A 24,746-nucleotide genomic window follows, 5' to 3' on the forward strand; every position below is an offset into this window, starting at 1 on the left:
TCTTTTTATCAAGGCGTCATATAAAAATATATGCAGATTCAGTTAGCTCTGTCAAAAACATCTACTATAGATAATAAATTTGTAGAATGTGACAAGATTATCAGAAGCACTCAACATGTATATCAGCATTCTTCCAAGACCATCCATTCAGTAAGTACTACAAGTCATACTTAAGTCATCCTTTCACTCATGTGTATGGAAGTGAGACACCTTGTATGTCATCACTATGTTACATTGTACATGTAACATAGTGATGACATACAAGGTGTATAATGATCTGGCTACTCCAACTTTGGAAGTCCAAAACTATAAATCTTCTACTAAATACTTAAGACTAGTAAGCCCTGCTAGATGTTGCACGAATCCAAATTATAAGCATACATAAAGTTTAAGATTCACACACTGATCTTCAAGATAAAGCATCAGAAGGCTATGAGAAATGCCTGTCACATCTGGCTGCAGTTTAGTCCAACTGAACATCTCAATTTTTTTATCAGCCCGAAAGTATGCAACTGATCCAATTTAGTCTACATGAAGAAAATACAATACGCAATGGTTCATTTCAGTGTTCTTCTGCAACACCACAGCTTTATCCTAAAAATTCCTAGCTATAAAATGTTAGCATCAATTCTAAGCAAGGCTTCTCACAAGTTGAGGAACTCCTTGCTTACTTTAGAGACGACTTCTGCCAGTGAATACAATGAAACAAACAGTCAGAAAACATTTCCACAAAAGGATTACGCAATTCCTGTAAAGGAAAATGTTTTGTTCTAGCCTCACTTTGGTTAGTAATTTTGCCAAAGAACCTTCAGACTATTTACTGAAGTACCTGTTATATTGACATCTATACTAAAAATTTTTCAATCAAGTAGTACCTGAGTGAGGTAACAGTGTTGTAAAGCTTGAATACTCTATGTAACCATGATTTGCATAGTGTAATTATAATCTACTGCACAAATTACATGTACATTTCAGTAAACTGTAGCTAATCAAAAGAAAAAGTAGCAGACCTTTTCTCTGCTGTGGGAAAGTGCTTCAGATAAGTTTATAAACTCATCTGTGTATTTACAAACCAAGTAATACAAGCAGGGAAACATACAGCACACAAAAAAAAGCATGAAGGAAGCACAATCAGAAATTGCATTAATACTCCCACTTTGATACATTGGAGAAGTACACAGAAACTACACTGCACTTGTGCAGCACCTTCTGCACTTCTTGTACTCCTAACCTTGAAGACCACACACTGTAATGCTAAACAATTCTGTCACCTTTAGAGCAGGGCTACAACAAGGTTTTAGGTCTGTATTCACTGCATACACTAACAAAATGTGAACAGGAAAAAATATTTTCTCGTACTCATGAAATGCAAAGCAAACAACACTCACCTATCTAGGTAATGGACAAGAAATATATATTACTCAATCAATAGTATTTCAAAATAAAAATTTTCACCTTCACCACAATCAGAACAAAGTTTCCACAATAATTCCACTTTTCTCTCTTATTGTGTTCAGTCCAATTCTGCCTGCTATGTCCCCAATTACTTTGCTTATCCTGACTTCCTTATGCCCTATCTGTGACACCAAGACACACCATGGTGAGTTGAACCTGGCTGGATACTAGGCCCTCACCAACGCTCTCTGTCACTCCTCTCCTCAGCTGGACAGGGGACAGAAATTGAAAAAAAGGCTCCTAGATGAACATAAAGGTAGGGAGATATCACTCACTAGTTACCATCAATGGGTAAAGCAAATTCAGTTTGGGGAAAAATTAATTTATTACCAAGCAAGTCAGAGTAGGATAATGAGAAAAAAACAGAATCTTAAAATACCTTCTCCCCACCCTTCCCTTCTTCCCAGGCTCAACTTCACTCCCCATTTCCACTACCTCCTCTCACCCAACAGCACAGGGGAATGGGGGCTGTGGTAAGTTCATCACATGCCATTTCCTCTTCCTTCTCAGGGGTGGAAATCCTCACATTCTTCCCCAGCTCCAGCATGGAGTCCCTCCCACAGGAGATAGTCCTCTACCAACTTTTCCAACCTAAGTCTTTCTCACGGGCTCCATTTCTTCATAAGCTGCTCCAGCATGTTCCCCCTTCCACGGAGAGAAGTCCCATAGGAAGACTGCTCCAGTACAGAACCCCAGTAGGTCCCAAGTCCTGCCAGCAAACCTGCTCCAGCATGGGCCTCTCTCTACACAAGTCCTGCCAGGAGTCTGCTCTAGCATGGGCTTCCAAACCTTCTTCAGGTGCACGTACCTGCTCCGGCATGGGGTCCTCCATAGGCTGCAGGTGGGCTTCTGCTCCCTGGTTGCCTTCCATGGACTGCAGGACACCCTGCCTTCCTACAATCACCACCACCACCTGCAAGGGAATCACCGCTCCAGCAACTGGAGCACCTCCTCCCCCTCCTTCTTCACAAACCTTGGTGTCTGCAGAGTTGTCTCTCTCACACATTCTCACTCCTCTCTCCAGCTGCAGTTTCTATTCAGCAGGGTTTTTTATCTGTTCCTAAATACGTTATCTCAGGGGCACTGCCACAGTTCCTGACTGGCTCAGCCTTGGCCAGCAGTAGGTTTGTTTTTGAGCTGGGCAAGCACTGGCCCTGTCAGACACGAGATATTTCTGGCAGCTTCTCAGAGAAATCCCTCCTGTAGCCCCCTTATTAACAAAACCTTGTCACACAAACCTAATACAGTATGTTCTCCCTAAGTATCCTTAGGCAGGCTTTTTATTCAAGATATCCAGCTAATATTCAATGTCTTCTAGACTGCACAGTCATTCATAAAAGCCAGACAAGTAACAAAAGCAAACAGATCAATTTTTCTGTAGTGCATTCAAAACTAAAGCAAATCTTCTAGTAATATTTTTTACAATATTCTTAAAGTAGCTCTAGTAATATTCTTACATAAAGTCTCCTTTAAGGAAAAATATGGATACACCACATTAAAGAAACATTTATTTCAACAGTACTTTAAGAATTATTTCAAGGGATATCGTCAAAGAAACTACATGGTATATCAGTCCTTATTGATGGACAGTATTCAAATTGAAAAAAAAAAAAAAGCAAGTTTTCTTCTTCTAAAATAAAGTTAATAAAGTTTCATTCACCTGCATTGTGACCATATTTACCGACATTCAGTCTAGTAACAGATACAGGTGTTAATACAGATCCCACTCCCCTGAAGGCAGGCTGTTGAGCCAGAGGTGTCAGAGCTCTGATCAAAAATGTGTCTGCATATTGAAAGGCTCAATTCCTAGTTTCACCTTCTTTGCCTCTTTCTGTTTAGGCAAAAGGCAAGTAAGACTGCACCTATGCTTATTTCATACTAAATAAATGCTGGGGGTGAGGTGTAAAAATATGGATACATCAAACAATTCTTATGAGCAAGTCTATAAAAAAATCTTGTAGATGAATGTGATGAAATTATAAAAATATAATTTGGAGAGAGCTCCAAGCCTTGTTATATTAACAATTTTTTTTTTATTAAAATTCAAGTGCTCAGACTCTGGATCATCTGTGCAGCAGATGCAGGTGCAGCTCAGGTCTCGTTGGATAACCAGCAGGACACTATTGCTATGAGCACACAGCGTACCTGAACTGGGTAAACAGTATAGCGGCACTTCTACTGCTCTGAGCCCTTAAGTACTGACTACTGTACAGTCTAAACTTACTCTGCAATGACAGTCTTTCTGTCTCCACACCAAGTTCCAAGAAACACATGTGCAAACACAGAGACTCTGGTTATGCCAGACTGAGCTGAGATCCAAATGGATGCTATCTCAAGTCTTATGTGGCTAGCTCCACAGGGAGTCACAGCCCCCTAAATACATTTCCCAGGACTAAGCCATCCAGGTGGCTTATTAGACAAGCTGTAGAGTCACACAAATGTGCTGACTCAGTTCTGGACCAGGACTGCATTAAACTTCATAAGCCACCCCACCAAAAAAAAAACACCACCATTACGACATTAGATTAATTTGTACCAAGTCCAAACTGATTCTTCCAGATGCAAGCACAGATTCATATTCCTGTGAAACAGATCAACAGCATAGTGATTCATCGGCAATGCAAGCAATGCAACCTCACATTTAGTATCTGAGCTACACTTTGACATAGTAAAACTTCCTGGAATTCTTAATGCTTAGGTTCAGTACAGAGATCTCCTGGTCTCTCTGAATCAAGCTGGATCCAGAACAGGACCTACACATAGCTAAAAAACACAACCAAGCTACCTGCACAAATGGTGAACTCCTGCCTGGTATCTCTGTCAAACAGATTACTGCAGCTTCACGATGAGTATGAAGATTAGTAACTGATAGTAAACCATAAACACATTACCTATTTGTATCCTATTATATACTATATTTAAGTTACTCTTAACACAGGATCAACAAGGAAGATGTTTGACACATAACAGGATTACGGGCTAAAAAAAGTCTTTTCGAACAACAGTTGTGCTACAAATCCTAAGCTTAGTTCTCCAGTCTTTCTTTGGGTACCTGAACTATCAGCCCTCGGACAACACACATGTACCATTGAATTTCTTAAGCCAGGATCCAAACCCCCTTATGTAGGAGTCCATACATATACAACCTCATGTAGACCTCAAAATTATTTTTTTCTACATCAATATGTACTTGCCCTGCTTTTTGACTCAGAAGTTCAGGTACATCTGAAGACACCAATATGACCCACTATGCAGGGTAGTAGCAGCTGGTGCTGACACAGGCAAAGCTGGGAGCAGTTGCCACTCATCTTGAAGAGACTTGAATTTCAAGCTCACCATAAATCAGCTAAGATAAATGAGCTGATTTAGAGAAAACTTAAGACTTTTCAAACAATAGTTAAAAACTTACACATTGATGTAAAAAGTGTATACTGGGATTACAATCTTCAATTATGTACTACATAAGCATGATTAAAATGTAAGCCAAATAAACTACCAGCCACCTCAATATATCCATTATCCATACAGCTCAGGTTTATGAAAAGGCACACTTTCCCTCACACACAGAGAAAAACATGACCCTGCTGGAACCAAAATTCAGTATGACCTGTCCAGCATGCAGCAGTGCTTTCCAACTAGTAACTGACCATTCAGCAGCCAAGACACTGGCTCCCAGCTGACCAACAAAAACACAGAAGTCAACCAGCCACCACTTTGGCTCCTACCCAGCAAATACCAGCCTAGAAGCAGCATACAAAAGAAAGGGAACACAGTACACACCAGTGCATGACATTCCATAGTACATGGGAAGCCACCTGTCCTAGTCTGCTGTTAAGTGTTCACTTAAGAACTGCTGTTAAAAACTTCTCTGGTGACCCACCAACTTGCATTATGTGCTCCTGTGTTAGTCCATTTCTTTTCACTGTTAAAGCAAGACTAACTTCAGTGTGAGCAATTAGCTGCAGTTGCTTACCAGTATGAATTTATTCACCCAGCAACTGAAGCTTAAAAAATAAAAAAAAACCAAGAAATGCACCCCAAAAACACACAACACGGACAGCATCAGCATGGAAAAATATGCCTTGAGCGCAATACTGAGGTATTTCTAAAGATTAAAAGTAAGCAAGCAGAAGCATAGTCAATGTAATATGGTTAATTTAATTCTAGTTTTATTTATAGGCAAAAAGGCCGAGAGAAAAACTAAGCTTCAGTCTCATACAGCGACAATAAGGATGTTTGCTTTTCTAAGTAAGTGTGTTAAAACTTCTGGATTTGGTAAAATGCTTACTGTAAAGCTCCAGTTTCCATACTGAGATCAGGGCTTGAGTTTAGTTTCTGAACGTCAAGAGCTGCTCCAAGACACCTCAGACAGTGCCACCATGTTTTCTAACTCGCTAACATACAAATAGTTGTTAAAACTTCAGCCCTTATACCTCACATGCAATTGGTTTCACCTGAGATCCACTTAAACCTGCACTACATTACAAATGGGATTTCTTTTTTCAAAACAAAATCAGTAATCAACCTGTTGAATCAAACAGACACTGTTTGGCGGAAACAAAAACAGAATACACCAGGCAGAAAATTCAGTTATCACTGTTCCTTCTTTACTTCAAACAGTGAAGTAAAGTAGTCTATCAAAGCTATTCTCTTGGTAAACTCAAGAAATTATCATAATGTAGTGAGACACCGTTTATTATAGAACTCTGGACAGTTCTCTTTCACTCCTTGCGTCATAAGAAACCAGGATTAACTATATCCCAAACCACAAGGATTCCCTATCATGCTCTTGGAAAACCCTCTTGTAGTCACCAGCTGTCTTACTCTCTCCTCTGTATTTTTAACTTTGCTATCAGCCTGTACATATCAAACTCAGCAACACTAAAAAAATGCTACTCTTAAAACGTTACACAGCTGATAGTCTCCCCTTGAAAAGAAACAGCCTTTCTTTAGAAAGGGTTTTGATTTTCTATTGACAAATACTTGAAGAGCATACAAAAGTCAATCCCTTCTTGCTCCCACCAACAGGTCTGCTTTGGAAGAACTAAGCCAGTCTCGACTACCCTAAGCATTATGAACACATTAGCAGCAAAAAGTGGGAAAAAGCAGAGGAATAAGATTTTTTAGACCTGTGACAAAAACTCATACAACAGTAAGTGTTGCCACCGTTTCTATAGCACTTTAAATTAGAAAAGGAAATAGGTAAAGCAAACAGGTCATGTAAACACACTGACAGTCACTGACAGTAACTGAAATTTTGGTCTCCAACTCCTCATTTTTTAAACAGTTTACACACTGCTCTAAGATGCTGCACCACCTTCTCTTCCGATGAAATTTTTTTCAGAGGCAAAGGAACAGCTCAGTCTTTCTAAATCCTCTCACTTCTGTCAGTTTGTCTTTTGCAGGAAGACAAACTAAGAAGTGCCAAGTAAGGAGAAATGGGATTATCTTTTTCTAAAAATGCCTGACATCTCCCAGTTTTATCTAACAAACATACATGTCTGACCAAAACAAAACCTCATGTAGCAGTGGTAAAAAAAAATATAAAAGCATTACTAAATACTCAGTATCTACCACAAAATAATTAGAAAAAACAGAAAGAAAATATTTCTTCATTTCTAAGTATGACAGTCTAAGCAAGCCTTAGTTTTTGAAATTAACACCACTACTTATTGGGAGTGTTCCTAGACTGAAGCTTTTAACAGGCAACCTAAGGTTGCTGTAAAAGAAAATTGGATATAGATTTTCTTTACTTCCTGTACCTATGTAAGTGCTGAACAAAATTAACCAAAACCTACACCACAGACAAAAAAAACGACAAAAACCAACCAAACAAACTAAAAAACCCCCACCACCTAAAAAATAAAAACCCCACAGCTGACACTGTCAGAATACTTCAGAGACAGTTACATATTTCCACTTTAAAAAAAATAAGAAGATAAACAGTCTTTCTGAAAAGCATCTAGATGAATTACAACAGAAAGCAAAGTTCTCTTCTGTTATTACTATAATTCTTGGGTAAACATTATCCACAGAGTATAACTAGCACTACTTAATAAACAAAACACATACCACTCTAGCCGCTCTTTCCTGAGATTCACACTTTCTGCAAAACCACGGTCCAGTGGGTACTTGAACAATTCCATAGCAAGCTGTTTTGAACAAGACAAAACATTTCAGCAAACACAAACAGTACTACAATACTAATAGTATGTTCTAAAAGAAGCTTACTATTTGTTGATCTCACATAATTTTAAATATCAAGAAAGCCAAATTGACATCTATCATTGCACATTAAATAGTATTACAGAATTAAGAGAAATAAAGTACAACCATCTTAGATTTTAAAAATGATGCAGAATTTGTTAAATTAAAAAAGAACAAATTAGCTTGAAAAGTAACATATCCATTCAAAAGCAGTAACGTTTCACATGTGACCTGTTTTGCTATTTATTTACCCGCAAAACAGGTGAGACACTTCACTGTAAATAATGGATGCTTGTTATTATGAGAACTTTCAGAGAAAATTAAAAGTAACTAAGTAACTAAGCTCTTCCTAAGGCATTTATTCATATACTTACTATCCAGCTCTCTTACTCTTATAAGAACATTAACTGGTTTTAAGCAGACAATCCACAGTGAACTGAACGAAAGTAAAGTTTGATTTTTTTTTTTTTTTACCCCAGAAAATTCAGAGCTGTAAATACAAACTGAACTGAGCATCAGGACTTGGATTAACTGCAACTTGAGCCAGGCTATGACATAAACCCTTAGGGAAGAGATTTTCAGACATGCAGATTTATTTGCAAGACAGTCATCTATATTTTTACAGTATATAAAAGCAACCCCAAGAGTTTGTTACAAAACTCCACAGAAAAAAATACTTTAGCAATTTGCTCATGCTTGAAATGCACACATCAAGCAACCTTAAGAACTACAGAGGGAATTAAAACACAAAAACATAAGTACTGTGAGTATACTCTCATTTGTATGGGTGTAGCAAATAACAAAGAACCAAAAAGCCAAACTTTTGCTCAAAGATAATCCCAAAATATTAAAGATAAGTCAGACTCAATTCTCAACCATCATATGTTAATTCAATACTAAAATCAGGTTTAAGTGTGTAAGTAGAAAAAATATGATTAATTTAAAGTTATGAAAAAAGCTGAGATTAAATTAGTAACTTGTAGTGATACTGTACAAATATATTGATTTTGTGATAGCTCAGAGATGAAAAATAGTAATGCAATAGTAATATAAAAATATCTGGCTAATAGACCTTCATTTCCATGAAGGAAAGTCAATGAAATCATTTCCTATTATATACATACATGTAGTCATATTAAGATCCATTGTCAGATTTTCAAATACTTTGTTCAAATATCTACAGGCCAAACTGTTCTGGTAAACCCTTTCTACTGTACAAAAAAAAAATTTTAACATGAGAAAAAAAAAAAATCTTGTTTCGTTGCATCTATAATAACCACAGGTGTGGAGACTCTGAATTTCTCTTTAGATATTAAGAGGGAGATTTTAAACATGAAATTATACATTTAGGTTAACAAGTGCCAGTGCAGAATAGGAAACAAGTATAAATGCAACTCAGAGACAAGGTTGGCAAGCAGATCCAAAGGCAACCTGAGTTGGGCAAAGACCAAAGCTGAACTGAAGTACTTCTACATCTGGCAAGGTAACAGAGCACACCTGGAGCCTAAAGAGTCAATTACACAACTGTGCTCTGATATACCATGAGAGAGATATACCATTTACAGAGTTTTGTTTACACTTCCACTACTATGCAAAGCTTCTTTAAACACATGAAGAGATCTTGTCCTTCACAGCTTGTCAATGACTTAACAACTGAAGTTTCCTCTGAACTAAGAATAATTATAACAAAACCAAAGCAGCTAATAAAGCTCTATGCATAATACTACTGTTTGTACTTCAAATACAGACCTCAGCTTTGACCACAAGGACTACTGCATTTACTACAGGAAGGATTGGACATGCCTACTCTACCACCCTTGCTCATATGACGTATCAATTCCAAAACGTAAAGCATCAACGGTACAGTAAATTAAAAGATGGAGTTCTTCTTTTCTTAAGATCTCTGTAACAGCTTCTTGATTTAGACCAAGCCGTACTGTGCACTCTCCCTGACAGATTCCATCTTAGGGTTGGATATGACTTTAAAAAAAAAGTTCATTTTCTTGTACCTGCTAAAGTGTGTCTCTCTATATTAGGAATACTTTTCTATAACTGAGTTTTGTCCCTGCTATTTCGGGTCCAACTGCTGCTATCATCCAATTATTTCACTGAAAATATCAGCAAGGTTTTAGATACAAAGAAAAATGTCCAAGATAATGCAAAAGGAATAGCTGTTTCAGGCATGACTTCTAGAAGTATTCACGTTTTAGTGTTCTTCCTCATGATCCTAAGATCCCACATGAGCAGTCGACCTACTGGTTAACATTACTCAGCTCTTAACATGACAGAAAACCAATTCAAAACCAGATTAACTTCAGAGATCCTGTCAGCTCCCTTCTGCGTTCAATCTAATGCTAACAAAAATAATTTAATTCTTTTGTATATCTCCTCAAATTACTACTATTTCTCACAATTTGTCAACTTCCAAGGAAACACATACTTGGAACAACCAACTACTATACTACATCACCTCCAGCACAATTTAAGACCAAACATGAGACACACATTAGTAGCATTTTCACATGCACTAGGCATTCAGATTAATGAACTGGATTTAGGATTTTCTGTCTCCTCCAATTTGTCCACCACCTGTAAGCAGCCAAAAAGCCAGTCACTGAGTTCATGTGACTGCTTAGGAGTTGGTACAAAAACTACCATCTTATTCCTTATTTCTGCTACCATAAAGGAAAATTTATGATGACTTCCTTTCTTACAAGGTAAGCAGCAGAATCTCCTCTTCCTCTGTTCTCACACAAAGGGTCAACCCACTGACAGAAAAAAAAAACAATCACACAGAGGGAACTTGCCAGTTCCTGAACTGAACTGGAAACCAACCAACCAGCCTCCACTAAGCCAAACAAATCCAGCATCAGCCATTCCAAATAGCACCCTCCCCTTGCAGAACCAAAACAGGAAGTCTCTCACCTACCAGGACACATCAGCGAAATGACATTCAAGGAAAGGCAAGCAGAGACAGAAATCACATGACAGCTTAGTCTTTCCTACGCACCTCTCTCTTCCAATCCTAAACCCTCCTTGTCTCCTGGCTGCCACTCAAATAAATTTTTCAAACTTGGGAAAAGCAGGGACAACAGGGATCACATAGGGAAAAAAAGAAATACAGTAGGAATACCAGAACAGAGTAATAAGTTCTGCAAAGGCCGAACGCAATTTTAGAGAGTCTTTGAAACGTTGCAGCTGAGGTTGTCAACAGGGCGCAGAGGCAGACTAGGAAGCACAGATACAAAAAAAAAACATGCAAAAGAAGAGGAAAGCGTAAAAAATCGGAAAGGGGAGTTCTTCTTTTCTCACAGGCATAATGCAGGAGAACATACTATATACTAAGTCTCACGTGAGGGAAAAGACAGACGGGAAGGAGAGAAGATGACAGAGCAAGTCAAACCAGAAAGCACGTGGCCTTAGAAACTGGGAAACAGGCTTCATGGGTAAAGAGAAGGAGCTGGGAGGGGGAGGGAAAAAAAGGGGGGAAAAACGGCCGGGGGGTGGGGAGGAGAAGGAAGCAGGCCCAAGGAAGAAGACAGGGAGCACCAAGAAGGAAGCGGCGAGGCCGAAGGCCGGAGCGGGCGCGCTGCCCTCGCCTGCCCGCTCACCTTGATGCACTGCGACATTGCAGCCGTGCCCGTCGCAGTAGACGAGCGGGTTCTCGGCCCAGCCCCGCTCGTCGGAGCACACGCAGCAGCCGCCGATCATCTCCTTCATGCTACTGGAGAACTCACCCTCCAGTGACACCGGCAGCAGCAGCGGCTCGCTGGAGACCATCTAAGGGTTAAAAACACCGTCGTCAACACCGCGCACGCCACACGCGCCTCGCCCTCCGCCTGCCCCCTCCCCCGGCGGGGTCTCCCCTCAGTCACTCAGCCGCAGCCGCCGCCACCGCCGCCGCGGCAGCGCTTCGGGACCCATGACCGCCGGCTGAGCGCCTCGTCTCGCCCCCGCCCGACCAACCGGCCAGGCTGTGTCGGTCGGGCCGCGGCGGCTCCTGAGGCGGACACGGCTCCGCGGGCGGGCACGGCGGCGGCGCCAGCGCGCAGGCGCACTGCGCGCGCGCCCGCGGGGCGGGCAGGCCTCGGCCCGGGGCCTCCTCGCGAGGGTTCGCGCGCCGCCCGCGGAACGTGAGCGCCGCCGCGGCGCCCCGAGCGCGCGCCCCCGCCGCCGCCCCCCCTCCGAGAGAGCGCGCGCGCGCCGGCCGCGTCCGCGCGCACCTGGCGGCCCGCGCGCGCACCCACCTCGGCGCGCCGCCGGGGCCGCGGGACAGCCCGCGCGGCCCTCCCCGCCCCCGCGAGCGCCGCGCGCGCGGCCCCCGCCCGCCCCTCGGCCGCGGGGGCGGGGAGGCGGCGGACACGCTCCGCGCTGCCGCTCGGCGGGCCCCCCTCGGCAAGGCCGCAGGAAGCTCCCCGCGCCCGCCCCTCCCCACCCCCCCGAAATCATTTTTACTATCTTGTTTATTTTCCCCCTGATGTGACTGCAGGACTAATGCATTCCCGCTCCCAACTTTTATTATCCTGTTTATATCCCCTCGGCGTGCCTGCAGGACTAATGCGTTCTCGCTATTACGCTACTTGCCTGCCCTCACCGCAACTTTTACTATTTTGTTTATTTTCCCTGCGATGGGGCTGCAAAGCTAATGCATTATTAATCCCGCTCTTTCCTCTTCCCTCAAAACTCAAGGCGTGGATGCAGCGCTGCCTGGCTATGCCTGCCACGGCAGCGAAAGTGATGCTGAACTGGAGATGTGGCAAATAGAGAAACCAGCGAGGCTGCAGACAAACAAAAACAAACATGTTCTTCAACACAGCTGCTCTCTATTTTTTTACTCATAGGTGGACATGTCTTTCTAGAAATTGGGCGATTTGGGTTATTTTTAGTAAAATAACTCTGCAATTCTGTTGTCTCTCTAAATTAAAATGGGGGGGGGGAGCTGAGGTGGTCAGCAGAGAGGAAAATCTCAGACTATTCAATTCTCCATTGTAAGCAGGTATGCCTGTAGCAGAAGGAACTAATTGTGGTGATTGTTAGGAGCATAAAGAAATTAAATGCAGCATTGCAAAAATCCTGGTCACTCAGTTGTCCCCGGCCTAGCATTTCTTTTTTTTTTTGTTTGTTTGTTTATATTATTTTGTGTTGAGCAAGGAAGATATCATTGATTCATCTTCATTATCATGGTAAAAGGCAGAGAAGCAGAATTTGTGTGTGGCCTGTATTTTTCATGATGATTTTGCAAGGGCACCTTAGCTGGCATCTGTACAAATCACTACTGAATTATGTACATTCCTGGACACAGCACTGCCTAGACCCACACATATATGCAGATTATATTTTGCACATTGTCATAGTCCTGTACACAAGTGCAGATGTTTTATTAGTTAACAAACTGCTGCATGGAAGGGAGAGGTGGGATGTGCACAACTCTACCCCCTGCAGACATCCGAGTCTGCAGTTTGTATTCAGGATATCTTAGGTCAAGTTCTTTTCTCGCCTTCAAGTTTTAAGTGAAATTATTTTGATAGAGGAAGAATGGCAGGCAGGCAAAAAAGAATCATGGAGGTAGCTTCCTACATGCAAGGCCCAACCAAACATGAGATTATTGCAGCCATTTTGGGCGCATTCTAAGCATTTCTCTGTAAATATATGCTCCAAATAGCCGTAAGAGTTTAGAAATTTCTAGGATACGTGAAAAAATGGAGGGGGAGGAGACTGGAATGTAGTATGTTTCAGTTGTGTAAAATCAAAGGCTGCTCTCAAAAAAAAAAAAAAAAAAAAAAAAAAAAAAACCACCCTGCACCAAATGTCCTATCAACACTGAAGAATACAAATTTGAACATAAAACTATTTGTTATTAAACATACTTAAAACACTATTTTTATTACTTTAAAAGCTCATAAAAATACCCTGAAATTTGCAGGTGCAAGCAATTACTTTGTAAGCAAATAAAGCAATTAATGTACCCTGATGTTTTAAAAAAACACAAATTATTTGAAGCTGATAGATACAGTGTCGCAGCCCTTCTTCATTCTTGTCAAGAAAATGACATCTAATTTAAAAAGCATTCTCAATGATTCTGCTAACCCTAACAAAAAAAAAACAAAAAAAAAAGTAATGATACAGCAGCAAATCTATCCTTATTTCCCTGACAGATAAATTAAAATAAATTTAATTTTAAAATAAGAATATATTAAATATATTTTGTTGGATGAATTTATACATTTAGTAAAATGTGTATTGTAACAAACAATTGTATATTTTTCTCACCACTTTTTTTTTTGAGGTCTTCCTGCAATTTCTTCTCTGAAAAGCAACTAGTACAATCAATTCCCAAGCGCCTTTTTTTATGTTAGCTATTTTAAAGCTCAATCTTTAGTTTTATAAAGAAGCATCACCAAAGAAAAAAACTAATTACTTTACAACAATTTGATTAAAGCTGCACCATAGCAACAAGAGTATATTTGTGAATAACCTACTGTATAGTTTTCAAATAAAAATATTCTAATCTCACACCATGTAACACACCAACCCAGTATTGAACATCCTGAGATTTTGCTTTGGTTAAAATTCAGTCAAGCCTAATACATTCAATTATTTAATGAAACATTTGTTGTCTTCCTATAGATTTCTATTTAATTCTTTCTACAGAAAGAGTGTACATGGACTGGAAGAAACTCCATGACTACCACTTTATGGTATTGTGTAATATTTGATTGAAAAATTTAGATAACCTCTTGATAGTTCCGTAAAACAATCATTTAGAGAATACCTTTCAAATGCAAAATAGGAAAAGAAATGTATTACCACTAAATAAATACTGCAAACACTAAGCCTATAACAGCTATGGAATCAGAACATAAAATCTTGTAGCATATATGTTCTTATGATTGTAGTATTTAATAAGCACTGACATAACACAGAAGGCCAATTTTCTTTTTCTGAAAAAGGAAGCCTGTCCTTCTTATAGTGATATATAAGAGATTAAAATAATTAGAGAAAAATATAATTCAGTGAGTAATAATTTTATTGTTAATCTAAATGCAAGGAGAAAATCCAATTTGCTTAAAGGAACATGCAAAATCTAGGAGCTAAACAAGTTAGAATACAAGAAACTTATAGGATGATTTTCTGTTTCAATTTTTCTTACTTTCACAAACAGAATGAATGTGTAAGTAAAAGAAAATTACACTCTCCAACTGCAAGTTGTTTTAAAAAGTTTAAGGCATTCAAGAAAACATTAGCATATATGAGTGAATAGCACTTGTTTCATAAACAAAAATAAAGACATACTCACAAATTTTTACTACAAAATAATCAGTTGCAACAGTAAAAGAGATTTTTGAATGTTTGGTTTAAATGTCACCTTTTATCCTTAAAATGTGCAAAATCATATTGTAATTTTAGTGAATAAAACAAAGCGTTGAACAAGAAAAAGTCTTTAATTTACAAAGCCATATTACCAGTTGAATATAATAATCAGAAGAATCTTCCAAAAATAACAGAAAAAGCATAGACTTAATATAAAATGCATACTACATTAGAAAACATAAATTTATATTGGGACTTGGAGCTGTAGAGCAGGAAAACTCACTTCCTTCCAGAAAGCAAACTTCTCACAGTAATTTTTACTCCATTTTCAGATTGGGTCTTTGTTGAGAAAGCTGTGATCTTTACCTATGTGCAAAAAGACACATACTGCAGCTAAACAGATGCAACTGAAAACAGAAAATTGCAGTAGCTTAGTGATGTTCAATAGGTAGAATGATCTTGATTATCCATTTAAAATACATTGATACTTGTCTGCCTTTTGTTTATGTGGTTTTAAATAATTAACAGCATTCACTGAAATACCGTCTAATCGTGGGTATTGGCTTCATTTCTGGGAAGGCAGCAGTGAAATGGTCACTTTACGCAAAATAAAATGCAACTCTTAGGTGTTGACCCTTGCACACAGTGCATTTTAAATAGCAGTCTGCCTTAGATCCAACAAATTCTTTCTATCTTTGTTCAGTTATGAAGGATATAGCATGTCGACTTGATAGAATCCACATTAATAAAGTAAATGTATCTTTACATGCTTACTCTTATATTGTACTGAGAAATAGTATAAGTTTTCTTTTTCCTCTACCTCTTCCTTAATATACTGCAAAAATCTGTATTTAACACCTATCCAGATGCAATGTACTGAATAATTTAGACATCTCAACATTTAACATGTAGTCACTTGGTGATGAGGAATTTGCATTGCTCTGTATATTTACGTGCCATGCAAGTACAGGTAGCAGCATTGGAGGTCATGTAAGTGCATCTCCTGGACACCATGCCTCTTCATATGTTGTGCTATTTTCTTTTATGCAAACATATTTACAAATTTTGGAATTCTTTAGACTACAAAAAAAAAGGGGGAAATAATTCCACCAACTATTGCATTCATTTTCTTGCTTTTAATTGTATTATCACCTTTCGAGAGTTTGATGAATTCCACTTAGCTAGCAGCAATGGATAAAATTGGTGGTTTTCAAGTACTGCTTCTGTTACTAGTGTTGGCATTTAAATGTTAATTTCAGACTGAGGTTTACAGTAAACACAAAACAAGGGATTTTCTTTGAATGAACAATCTCAAACCAAAATTCTAAATAAAGGAAACCTAGCACAGGATGTTTTTAAGTGCAGAGATTATTTCCTTTCAAAGATTTAACATTCCCTAAGTAATAGAAGTTAAAGATGTTAAATGTGACAGTTAATTTATAATACTCTACATTAAAAAAGCATTTAAATGCTAACCACATTTTTATATGAATTAAGTCAAAGTAATGATAATTACAGTATGATACAAAAGAACTTGAAATAAACTTCTAGCAAACCATATTCAATATGAATACTTTATTAAGCCCTGAGAAGCTGGGTTAGTAAACTCTGGAATGTTGATTATATGCAATTTAAATATAACACAGGGCTTTCCTTCAAAGAAGAAATCTTCATTTCAAAGTTTGGATTTTTATGAGGTATGTATTAATTCATTGGATTTATATTAAATACATGTACATAGCATCACTCCAAGACCATGCCTCGGATTACTTCTATTGGCATATTTCTATGTAGGATTTGCTAAATTAACATTCCATATAAATTAATAGCCTTCTTTTCATGTTTGTTGTGTTATGATCAGCATTGTGATACTGTGTTGTGTCACAGGTCACATTTATTTCATTTCAATTCAGGAGTGGTATCTAGACTATATATTACATATGAGAAACAACATGCTGAATTTCCCATCAAATCTCTTAAATGCAGAGCTATTTTAGATGGGTTTGTATAAACAAAACACATATATCTAATATAAGCGTGGGAAAGGAAAAGCTGGTTTGTTATATGCTAAAGCAAATTGGAGTAAATCAACCGCATCCGTGGGCTGGATAAGCAATACTACTCTGCTTTTCCCACTACCATTTGGACAAGACAATGTTACTTTTTTATTTAAAGTGTTTTCTTCTCAACAAGGGGCCACCACTTCCCAATCTCAAAAACACGCCCCAGAATATGTTAATTAATTGTATTGTGTCTCTGAAAGAAAGAGGTTGCCAAATGCAATAAAAAAAAAGAAAAGGTCTCTCGATCAGTGAGCTGCATTCCCACTGCTTGTTACCATCTCATTTCAATTCCATATAGATATACATGGATACATTTCCTCCAGGTACAACTTTGACCATTAAAAGCTGTTTAAGAGCGAAACTCTAACTTGACCACATAGGGTGTATATGGGAAGCTTAACATTCCTGGTGAATTAAGCGCACAAGCCTCGGATCACTTTTTGTCAATCCTACTACGGTACTTCAGAGTCGGGAATGTGGGTAATTTCTATAACGTGGTACTTCCCAATTAAAAGTAACAACAATGCTCCTCTGTGCAAAAAAATTAATATCTAAAATATGCCAATACATTCCACACAGATAAAAAATAAAGAATAATGAAGAATGGCAACAAAAGATCTCTTCCTATTTTTTTTAAATCTTCCATTTCAATTAGATAATTTTCAAATAGAGATATACTGTTTTAGCAAATACAAGAGTATTAAATGTCCTTTTGAATGACGCCTTCTAAATTTGTAGTAACCCTCTGAAAATTCCCAAGCAGCAACCAAGAGCAAATGCATCTCCGGAATACTCAAGCAGGACAAGTAAAACAAAACAAAAATCCTTCCTCGATCTTGCAGCTAATGCCTTTAAATATTACCAGGGTGGTGTTTTCTATATATTAATGCATCTTCAGCTTTTAAATTATATGCATGTTTTTAACCATGTAAACTGAACAAAGTTTTTATTTAGAGGAGTCCAACAAAAGACTGCAAGTTTTCCAAGAGTGAAAGAAAAGTCCCAAACGGTATTATCTTAAACAATGACTGCAAGCATGCAACTTCCCAAGTGTGCATGGGGGACATAAAGTCACTTCAGAATTATTTTCAGCTAGGTGATATCCATAAACATCAACCTTTAATTTTTTATTGCTGATCACCATCTATGATAAATGTTAAATTTTTTGCATATATTGAATTTTTTTTTTAAGTCTAGGCAGCACTTCTAGTATTTTAAAATAAATTCACAAGCACTCGGTGATAACTTGCTTAAAACAATCACAATTCTACTAGGAAGGATTTTCTTAAAATAACCAGTTCTCTAGAAACTCTTTCGTCATCACAAATATGAGTCCATACACGTTTTAATTTTATCTTCCAAAAATAACTTGCAAATACGTTGGTTTTTAGTTTGTTTTTTTTTTTTTCTTAGATGATTAAGGGCACTTGTTGGAAATTTTCTTGAACATCAAGTTAGTTAATTCTTCCCCTACGGAAATACATGAAAAGGTTCAGTCTGAAATGGTGTACTGAAAAAAAAATTAATTTCTAATTATTTTCAGGGGGGAAAAATGCAACAAACACTTTTCCTATAAACCAAATATTTTAAAATCTCAAACCAACATAAAACAATCACTTGGGGGGGAAAATCATGGTGCTTATATGAAAAACAGGATAAGATTAATCTTCGTTTTGATAGACAGACTTAAGAATAGTTCCTTCCAAAATTCTCTTTGGCTGCATTTATTAATCCAAATCCAGTGGGTCGGAGTAGTTACTCCCAATTTCTTTAACAAGTCCTGCTTTAAAATCCACCCAGAAACAGATGTTACTTTATGTACAATTCCGCTGCGGTAGTTGGGGGGTTTTTACCTTTCAAGTAACACGTGAGCTACAGCCTCACGGAGCTCCCTCAGTGGATGGCTCCTCTCTCTCTATCATGAACCCGATTTCCCGGCGGGTCCCCCCACGCCGCTGCGGGCGAGCACGCAGCGTGCGGGGCCGGGGCTCTCCCTCCTCCCCGCCGGCGGAAAGCGGCGCGAAAAGAGGCGGCCGGGGAACAATGGGGAGCGCCGGGAGCAGGGGGAGCCCCGGCCGCGCTTCCTCCGGCCCCGCCGCCGCTTCCTGCGGGCTCGCGCGCCACTCCGCTCTCCCGGGGGCGGCCTGCCCGGAGCCCGCCCCGCTGCCGGGAGGCCCCCGCTCACCCTTGGAATCCCCCGGGCCCGCGCCGCGCTGCCGAGGGCACCCACGAGTTTACTCCCGCAGCCACTCGCTCGCCCCCGAGCTCTCCCGCCCCCGCACGGTGAGCGGGGCTGCCCGGCTGGCGCGGCGCCAGCCCCGCTCCCGAGCCTATCCCGGGGTCGGGCGGGCGGCCTATGGGAGCCCTGATCCCGCTGCCCCGGCTCCTGCCCCGCATGCCGCGAGCACTGCCCGCAGGAGAGCGGCAGCACTACAGAGGCGCCGCGGCCCCGCTGCACTGCGCGCTCCCTCCCTTCAGGGGACGGTGCTGCGCACAAAGGACGGCTCAGCATTGTTCTCCTCCCTGACCCCGAAATCCCCTCTTCCCCACCGGGAGAGGCGAACGGGAAGGGCCGGGACGAAGGGCGAAGACATGGAGAGGCCAACTGCCCGCGGTGCCGGCCGCTTCCCAGCGTATCCTGCCTGCCATCTTCGCCTTTCCCCAAACTTGCCTTCGCGTGTGCCTGCCGTCGAACGACCTGCCCACCGTCCCTCGTTCCCTCATCGCAATGTAATGGGTCTTCCACATGTCACCTCGCCTAAAAATCCCACTGAGCCGGCAAAGGAACCTCTGCCCCCATCTCAGCCACCCAAGCATCCTTGTCGAGCTTGTGCATGGGATCACCTGCTTCACATACCCACGGGAGAGGAAAAAACCCTCAACTGTACCAATGCAAGGTATTATGTGAGGATTTTGTCCTCAAATTCACAAAAACGTCCTTCTTTTTAACCTTGATGGGCCTGGCTAGGTGAGCAGAAAATATTTAAGCTACAGCCCTTTGGCACCTGCAGCCCAATGCATTCCCATCCCCACGCTCAGAGCTCCATGGAGTAGACACCAAGCCATCAGGATGCAGCAGAAAACTCAAAAGCTTGTGAGGAAATGAGTGGGAGCTACAACATGACACTGAGGAAAAACCACGGCTCGATTTAAATAATTGCATAATATTAGGATTTAACTTATAAATGTTTACATTTGTGTGATTTGATTAATGTCACGTTTGATTTCCTTAAAGCCACTGACAAGGTACTTTAAAACACGAGATTAACGTCTACCAGCGATGAAATTCAACAGGCAAATCCTCTTCCCAGCGCCCCGGCTCCCCCAGCACGCGAGCAGGAAGGGACCTCAGACCCCTTTTCTGCCCCGTGCATCCCTCGGCCAAGGGAGCTCCCGGCACGTCCCACGGTCAGCGATCCCCCCTCGCCCCGCAGGTGACAGGATTCCCGGCCGGTCCCTGCCCCGGCACCGCGCTGCGGTGCGCGGGGCTCCGCCGGCGCTCCCGTTCAAATGCGGCCGAGCCCGCCTCTGCCCCGCCCCCACCCGGCCGTTACCGCCGCCGCCACAGGGACACCCCGATCCCGCCCCGGCGCTTCCCGAGGGAGGCGCCGTCGCTCCCGGGTTTTCCCGGAATGCCGGGGGGAACGGAGCGGGGGGAGGGGGAGCGGCGGCGGGAGGCTCGAGCGCGGCACGAGCGCGGCCGGCGCGGGGGATTGTGGGTAGGACGGTGGTCGGGGCAGCAAAGGAAGCGGCGGGCGGGGGTGGGGGGGGTGAAAGGTCAGCGGCCGAGAGCCCCCGCGCCAATGGCGGGCGGGCCGGGCTGGTCCCGCTCGGCGAGTCGGCGTCGTGCCGCTCTCCGCGGCTGTAAACACCGAGCTTGTCTACCCGCGTGTGTCCGTGCGTCTGTCCGCGCGTGTCTGTGTGTCCCGGGCCGTCGCAGCCGCCCCTTGTAACGGTCCGCGCGAGGCCCCGCGCGCGCGGTATTTGTTCGCCCCCCGCCCCTCCCCCACCGCTCTTCCGCGCGATTTATGGGATTTGCAAATAATTCCAGGGGGGTTTTCTCCCTGCACACCCCCTTACTACCCCGGCTCCTAACCTCCGCTTCCTCTCCCGCCGCCTCGGCAGTCACCGGGGAGCTCCGTCGTCGCCGGCAGCGCGGGGCCGGGCAGACCCCGCACACAAAGGTCCCGGCCCCAGTCCCTCTCCCGCCGGCCGCGGCTCGCGGGGACTGTCCGGTGAGTCCAGAGCCATGAAATCTGCAGCTCCTGCTCCCGGCGGGCTCCGGCCACCAACGGGGGGTGACTTGAACCGCCCCGCAACTTTCTCCCCGTGCCCCGCACCCCCGACCCGCCGCCAAAGGTAAAGCTGGAGCGAGTCCCCTCGCCAGCCCCTCACAGTGAGGCTCGAACGGAGGAGGAAAATGGGAAATGTTCACACGGAGAAGTGGTTCCCTTTGTTCTTTCATTGTTTCTACCCGAACTGGCGGATACAAGGGATAAACACTTACCTTCTCTCCTTTTTGCTCCAAAACGCACACGTTCCCATCAGCTTTAAAATGCACGGTCCACTTCGGAAGCGACTACAAATGTCGGGAGAGTTTGTATTCCATTCTTTTACACTCTGCTCTTTTTAGTGCAAGATTAAGTTGCCGAGCACGTTGTTGCAAGCCCCCCGCCTTAGTGAATGGTCACGTTTAGGACCCTCCAAGTCCATCCTAATTCTGCCAGTAGAATTGCGGGTATTGGAGGTCTAAACTTTCAAAAGGAAAAGGGCCTGCATCTATCGAGCAGACCTGAAAATGCACTCAGTTCCTCACTCCCTTCCACAAAATGGATATAAACACCTCACCCCAGACAACTCAATGAAATATACATTTTAAAGCTTGAATGTAGAAAAGCTGTTGCCTCGGCTGAGATAAGCTCAAAGCAAATTGGCATGAAGAAAATCTACCTCAGTGTATTCCACAGCGGGAATAGTCTCTGTAGTTTAAAACAAGTAAATAAAAGCATCATATAGAAATGCTAAGCGTAAAGTTAAAAGGAAAAAAACCTTTGAGAGGAATATGCTACCCGGCGTGGAACGGGAAGAATTGCAATTTTTTAAAGTGTCCCTTTTTCTCAAAAATTACTGTTTTTCTTTTTTTCTCCCCATGCAACCAAGGCGGGGGGGAAAGGAACCCATTTTCTGCTCTCTTTGTAGTCCAGTCGGCATTTTGCACCCAGAAACACAGGCAGTTCCTCCCCAAACCTTGCTTTAATCTGATTACGATGAGATTTGCTGATACAATGAATATTTGAAATGATCCTTGTATCTTAGTGAGTGGGAAGCATTTCCAGGCTCCCGTTTCCAAGGCTCCCTGCTTCAGAGGGAAGAGGAGCGGTGGGGAGACCGCTCCCCGAGGTCCCGGAGGGGTGGTGGCCAGGGGTGAGGGGGACAACCCCCTCCTCCAGTGCCCAGGGGCGCTGGATTAATTTAGCCCAACTCCTCCGGCCGGTGGTTGGAGCAGGATCTTTAAGTGCCTTTTACTCCTGCATCATCACGCCTTTGCCAATTGAAAAATAAACAAATAATAGCAAAATAAATTTTAAAAAAGAGAGAGGATGCAGGCGACTCAAAGTAATTGTGGGACTGGGAGTGCATGTTGTCTCACACCCCCTCTCCTCCTCTTCCTCCCCCTCCTCCCTATGTGGCCTTAATGGCAAACTGGAAGGCCGGTTTATTTCATAGGGCCATATTACAACCAGCAAGGTAAATAGGGAGTCGTGGGGGAGAGGGAGGGAGGGGGGAGGGAGCAAAAGGGGCTTTTCTTTGATAGCATTTAATTGGAATTGAAACATTCTGGGGCTGTAAACATTCTTTATTTATTCAGCACACATAAGCGGGCATTGTTTTATCACCATCATAATTACGGTGTCCTTTAAACTGACTGATAGCAAAGGAGATAAGGGAATGCGCCTGTAGCTCCAGATCAAATCGCTGGCTCGCCCCTCTCCCCGGGTCACCAAGATCCACACGGTCCTTGGAGATGAGGAGCGCCGGAAGATTGTGGCCTGGCTATCCCTTACGTCATGAAAGTGATTTGTACCACATTGCTAATTTGGTGCAATTCATAACCTCCTGATCTCCTTCCTTTGCAACTGCTTTTCAGTTTACGGGGTACGATTTTTAAGATGTAGTTTCCCACCGTAGAAATTAAAGCGTGATCACCTATGTGCAATAGAGGATCTTTTTTCCCAATGTTTGTTGCTTTACCTTTGTCTAATTAAAAATGCAAACTTTTAGGATCCTTTCAGAACAAAGCCTCACCAAATCCCCTTTACGTCCAAGGATTTGCAAATTTATAAAGGCTGCATTGAATTCAGCATGGGTCAAGGGGCAAAAAAAGGGTAGAAGGTCACTGCATTTTGATTATGGGTCAGTAAACAACATGGCATGTAGTATGTGTCCAGAAACTCCTGCTAAAAAGTATTTTAAAACTACCATGAGTATTAAATTCAAGAAATGGTCTTAGCCCATGGTGATTATAAATTGCACAAAATTCTAGTGTGCAAGAAACACTCCTGCTCCCATGAAAAAAATAAAAACAAAAACCCCACAAACTTAAAAAGCACTTAGTAGAACTCTGCATTGCATCTCTGTTAAAAAAAAAAAAAAAAGGGAAAAAAAAGGGGGAGAAAAAGAAGAAAAAAATGGAAAAAAGAAAAAAACAACCCCAAAACTTCTAGATATAAGAGTGTTAGCCAGATTTTTTTTTTTTTCCCCAGACTGATGGTTGGTATTTCTTTGTCCCACACTATTGTGAGATTTAGTTATACATTCTGATACATTGTCTGATTAGAATTTAGGGCAAATTTTAGTTACTGCAGTCACATTTCACTGACTTTAAAATAGCAGGAGGATCCTATTATACTATTCTTTGACCCTATTATATTTACATTACTGGACTCTTTGTGATAGCCTCTAGCTGCTTTCTATCTGTGTCCTCCTCGAGCAAAATATGCCCAACAGTAACTGGAAGCTGGGTGTAGTGTTAGAAATCAAGTTCTCATGTGAAATACGTATTTCCACACTGCATCATGAAAGCAAAAGGTTTATTTAATAAGTGTCAATACCTGAAGACATAGCCCAGCATTAACAAATAATAATAAATTATAGTAATATTCTAATAATGTGGCAATCCTATTGTGAAAACGCACATGACCCTTAGGTTTTCCTGAAGATTTTCAGAATTCTCTCCATTAGTACAACCAGTGGTGGACATTGCTGTTGCATTTCCCAATGAAACGTTTAAAAGACTGTAAATGGTGTGTGCATTACTACCTTGGAGAAGGAAGAGGTCAGACTAAATTGCACTGGTATTTAAACATAATCATACTATGAAAATAAATCAAAACATCACGTAAAAGGAGTATTTGAAATGTTACACGCATTGTGTTTCTGGAATGACATAGCTAAGCAGTTCCCTCTGAGCATATATATTTTAACACAAGTTTACAAAAATAAAAGTATATGATTTTCAACAAATGGGAATAGGTCTACAGTGAAGTATTATGAATATTATTTTGCTCTTTCTTTCCTAATGAGGTTTATCCTTCAGCCAGACAGTTTTAAGACTGAAATACTACTGGCTATAGAGTGTAGATTGCAAATTGCACGCTACTCAACGTGAAAAGGAGCACGTTTGATTGATCGCCTCTGTGTATGTATGCG

The 24,746-nt window shown here is 41.7% G+C and overlaps 1 protein-coding gene and 1 long non-coding RNA gene across 8 annotated transcripts in view; one reads left to right on the top strand and one right to left on the bottom strand.

Annotated features, from left to right (window-relative positions):
• Positions 1–21,246, bottom strand: part of MLLT10 (MLLT10 histone lysine methyltransferase DOT1L cofactor) — a 132,756-nt gene extending 111,510 nt beyond the window's left edge. The window contains exons 1-3 of one of the 7 annotated variants that reach the window (XM_072925464.1): positions 21,133–21,246; positions 11,274–11,442; positions 7,528–7,607 (exon numbers count right to left, since the gene is read on the bottom strand). In XM_072925464.1, the coding sequence (XP_072781565.1) occupies positions 7,528–7,607; positions 11,274–11,442 (249 nt within the window). In that variant the 5' untranslated portion in view covers positions 21,133–21,246. Of the gene's footprint in view, positions 1–7,527; positions 7,608–11,273; positions 11,776–11,909; positions 12,019–21,132 lie in introns of those variants that run through there. The other 6 variants (XM_072925463.1, XM_012571535.5, XM_072925462.1 and 3 more) reach the window with 6 other exon arrangements.
• On the top strand, positions 20,663–24,566 carry LOC140682594 (uncharacterized). Its single transcript, XR_012054478.1, has 2 exons — positions 20,663–20,755; positions 21,162–24,566. It is a non-coding gene; the product is annotated as an uncharacterized lncRNA (long non-coding RNA).
• The last annotated feature ends 180 nt before the right edge of the window (positions 24,567–24,746 follow it).

Source organism: Taeniopygia guttata, chromosome 2 (genome assembly GCF_048771995.1).
Source record: "Taeniopygia guttata chromosome 2, bTaeGut7.mat, whole genome shotgun sequence".
Classification (NCBI taxonomy): Eukaryota; Metazoa; Chordata; class Aves; order Passeriformes; family Estrildidae; genus Taeniopygia; species Taeniopygia guttata.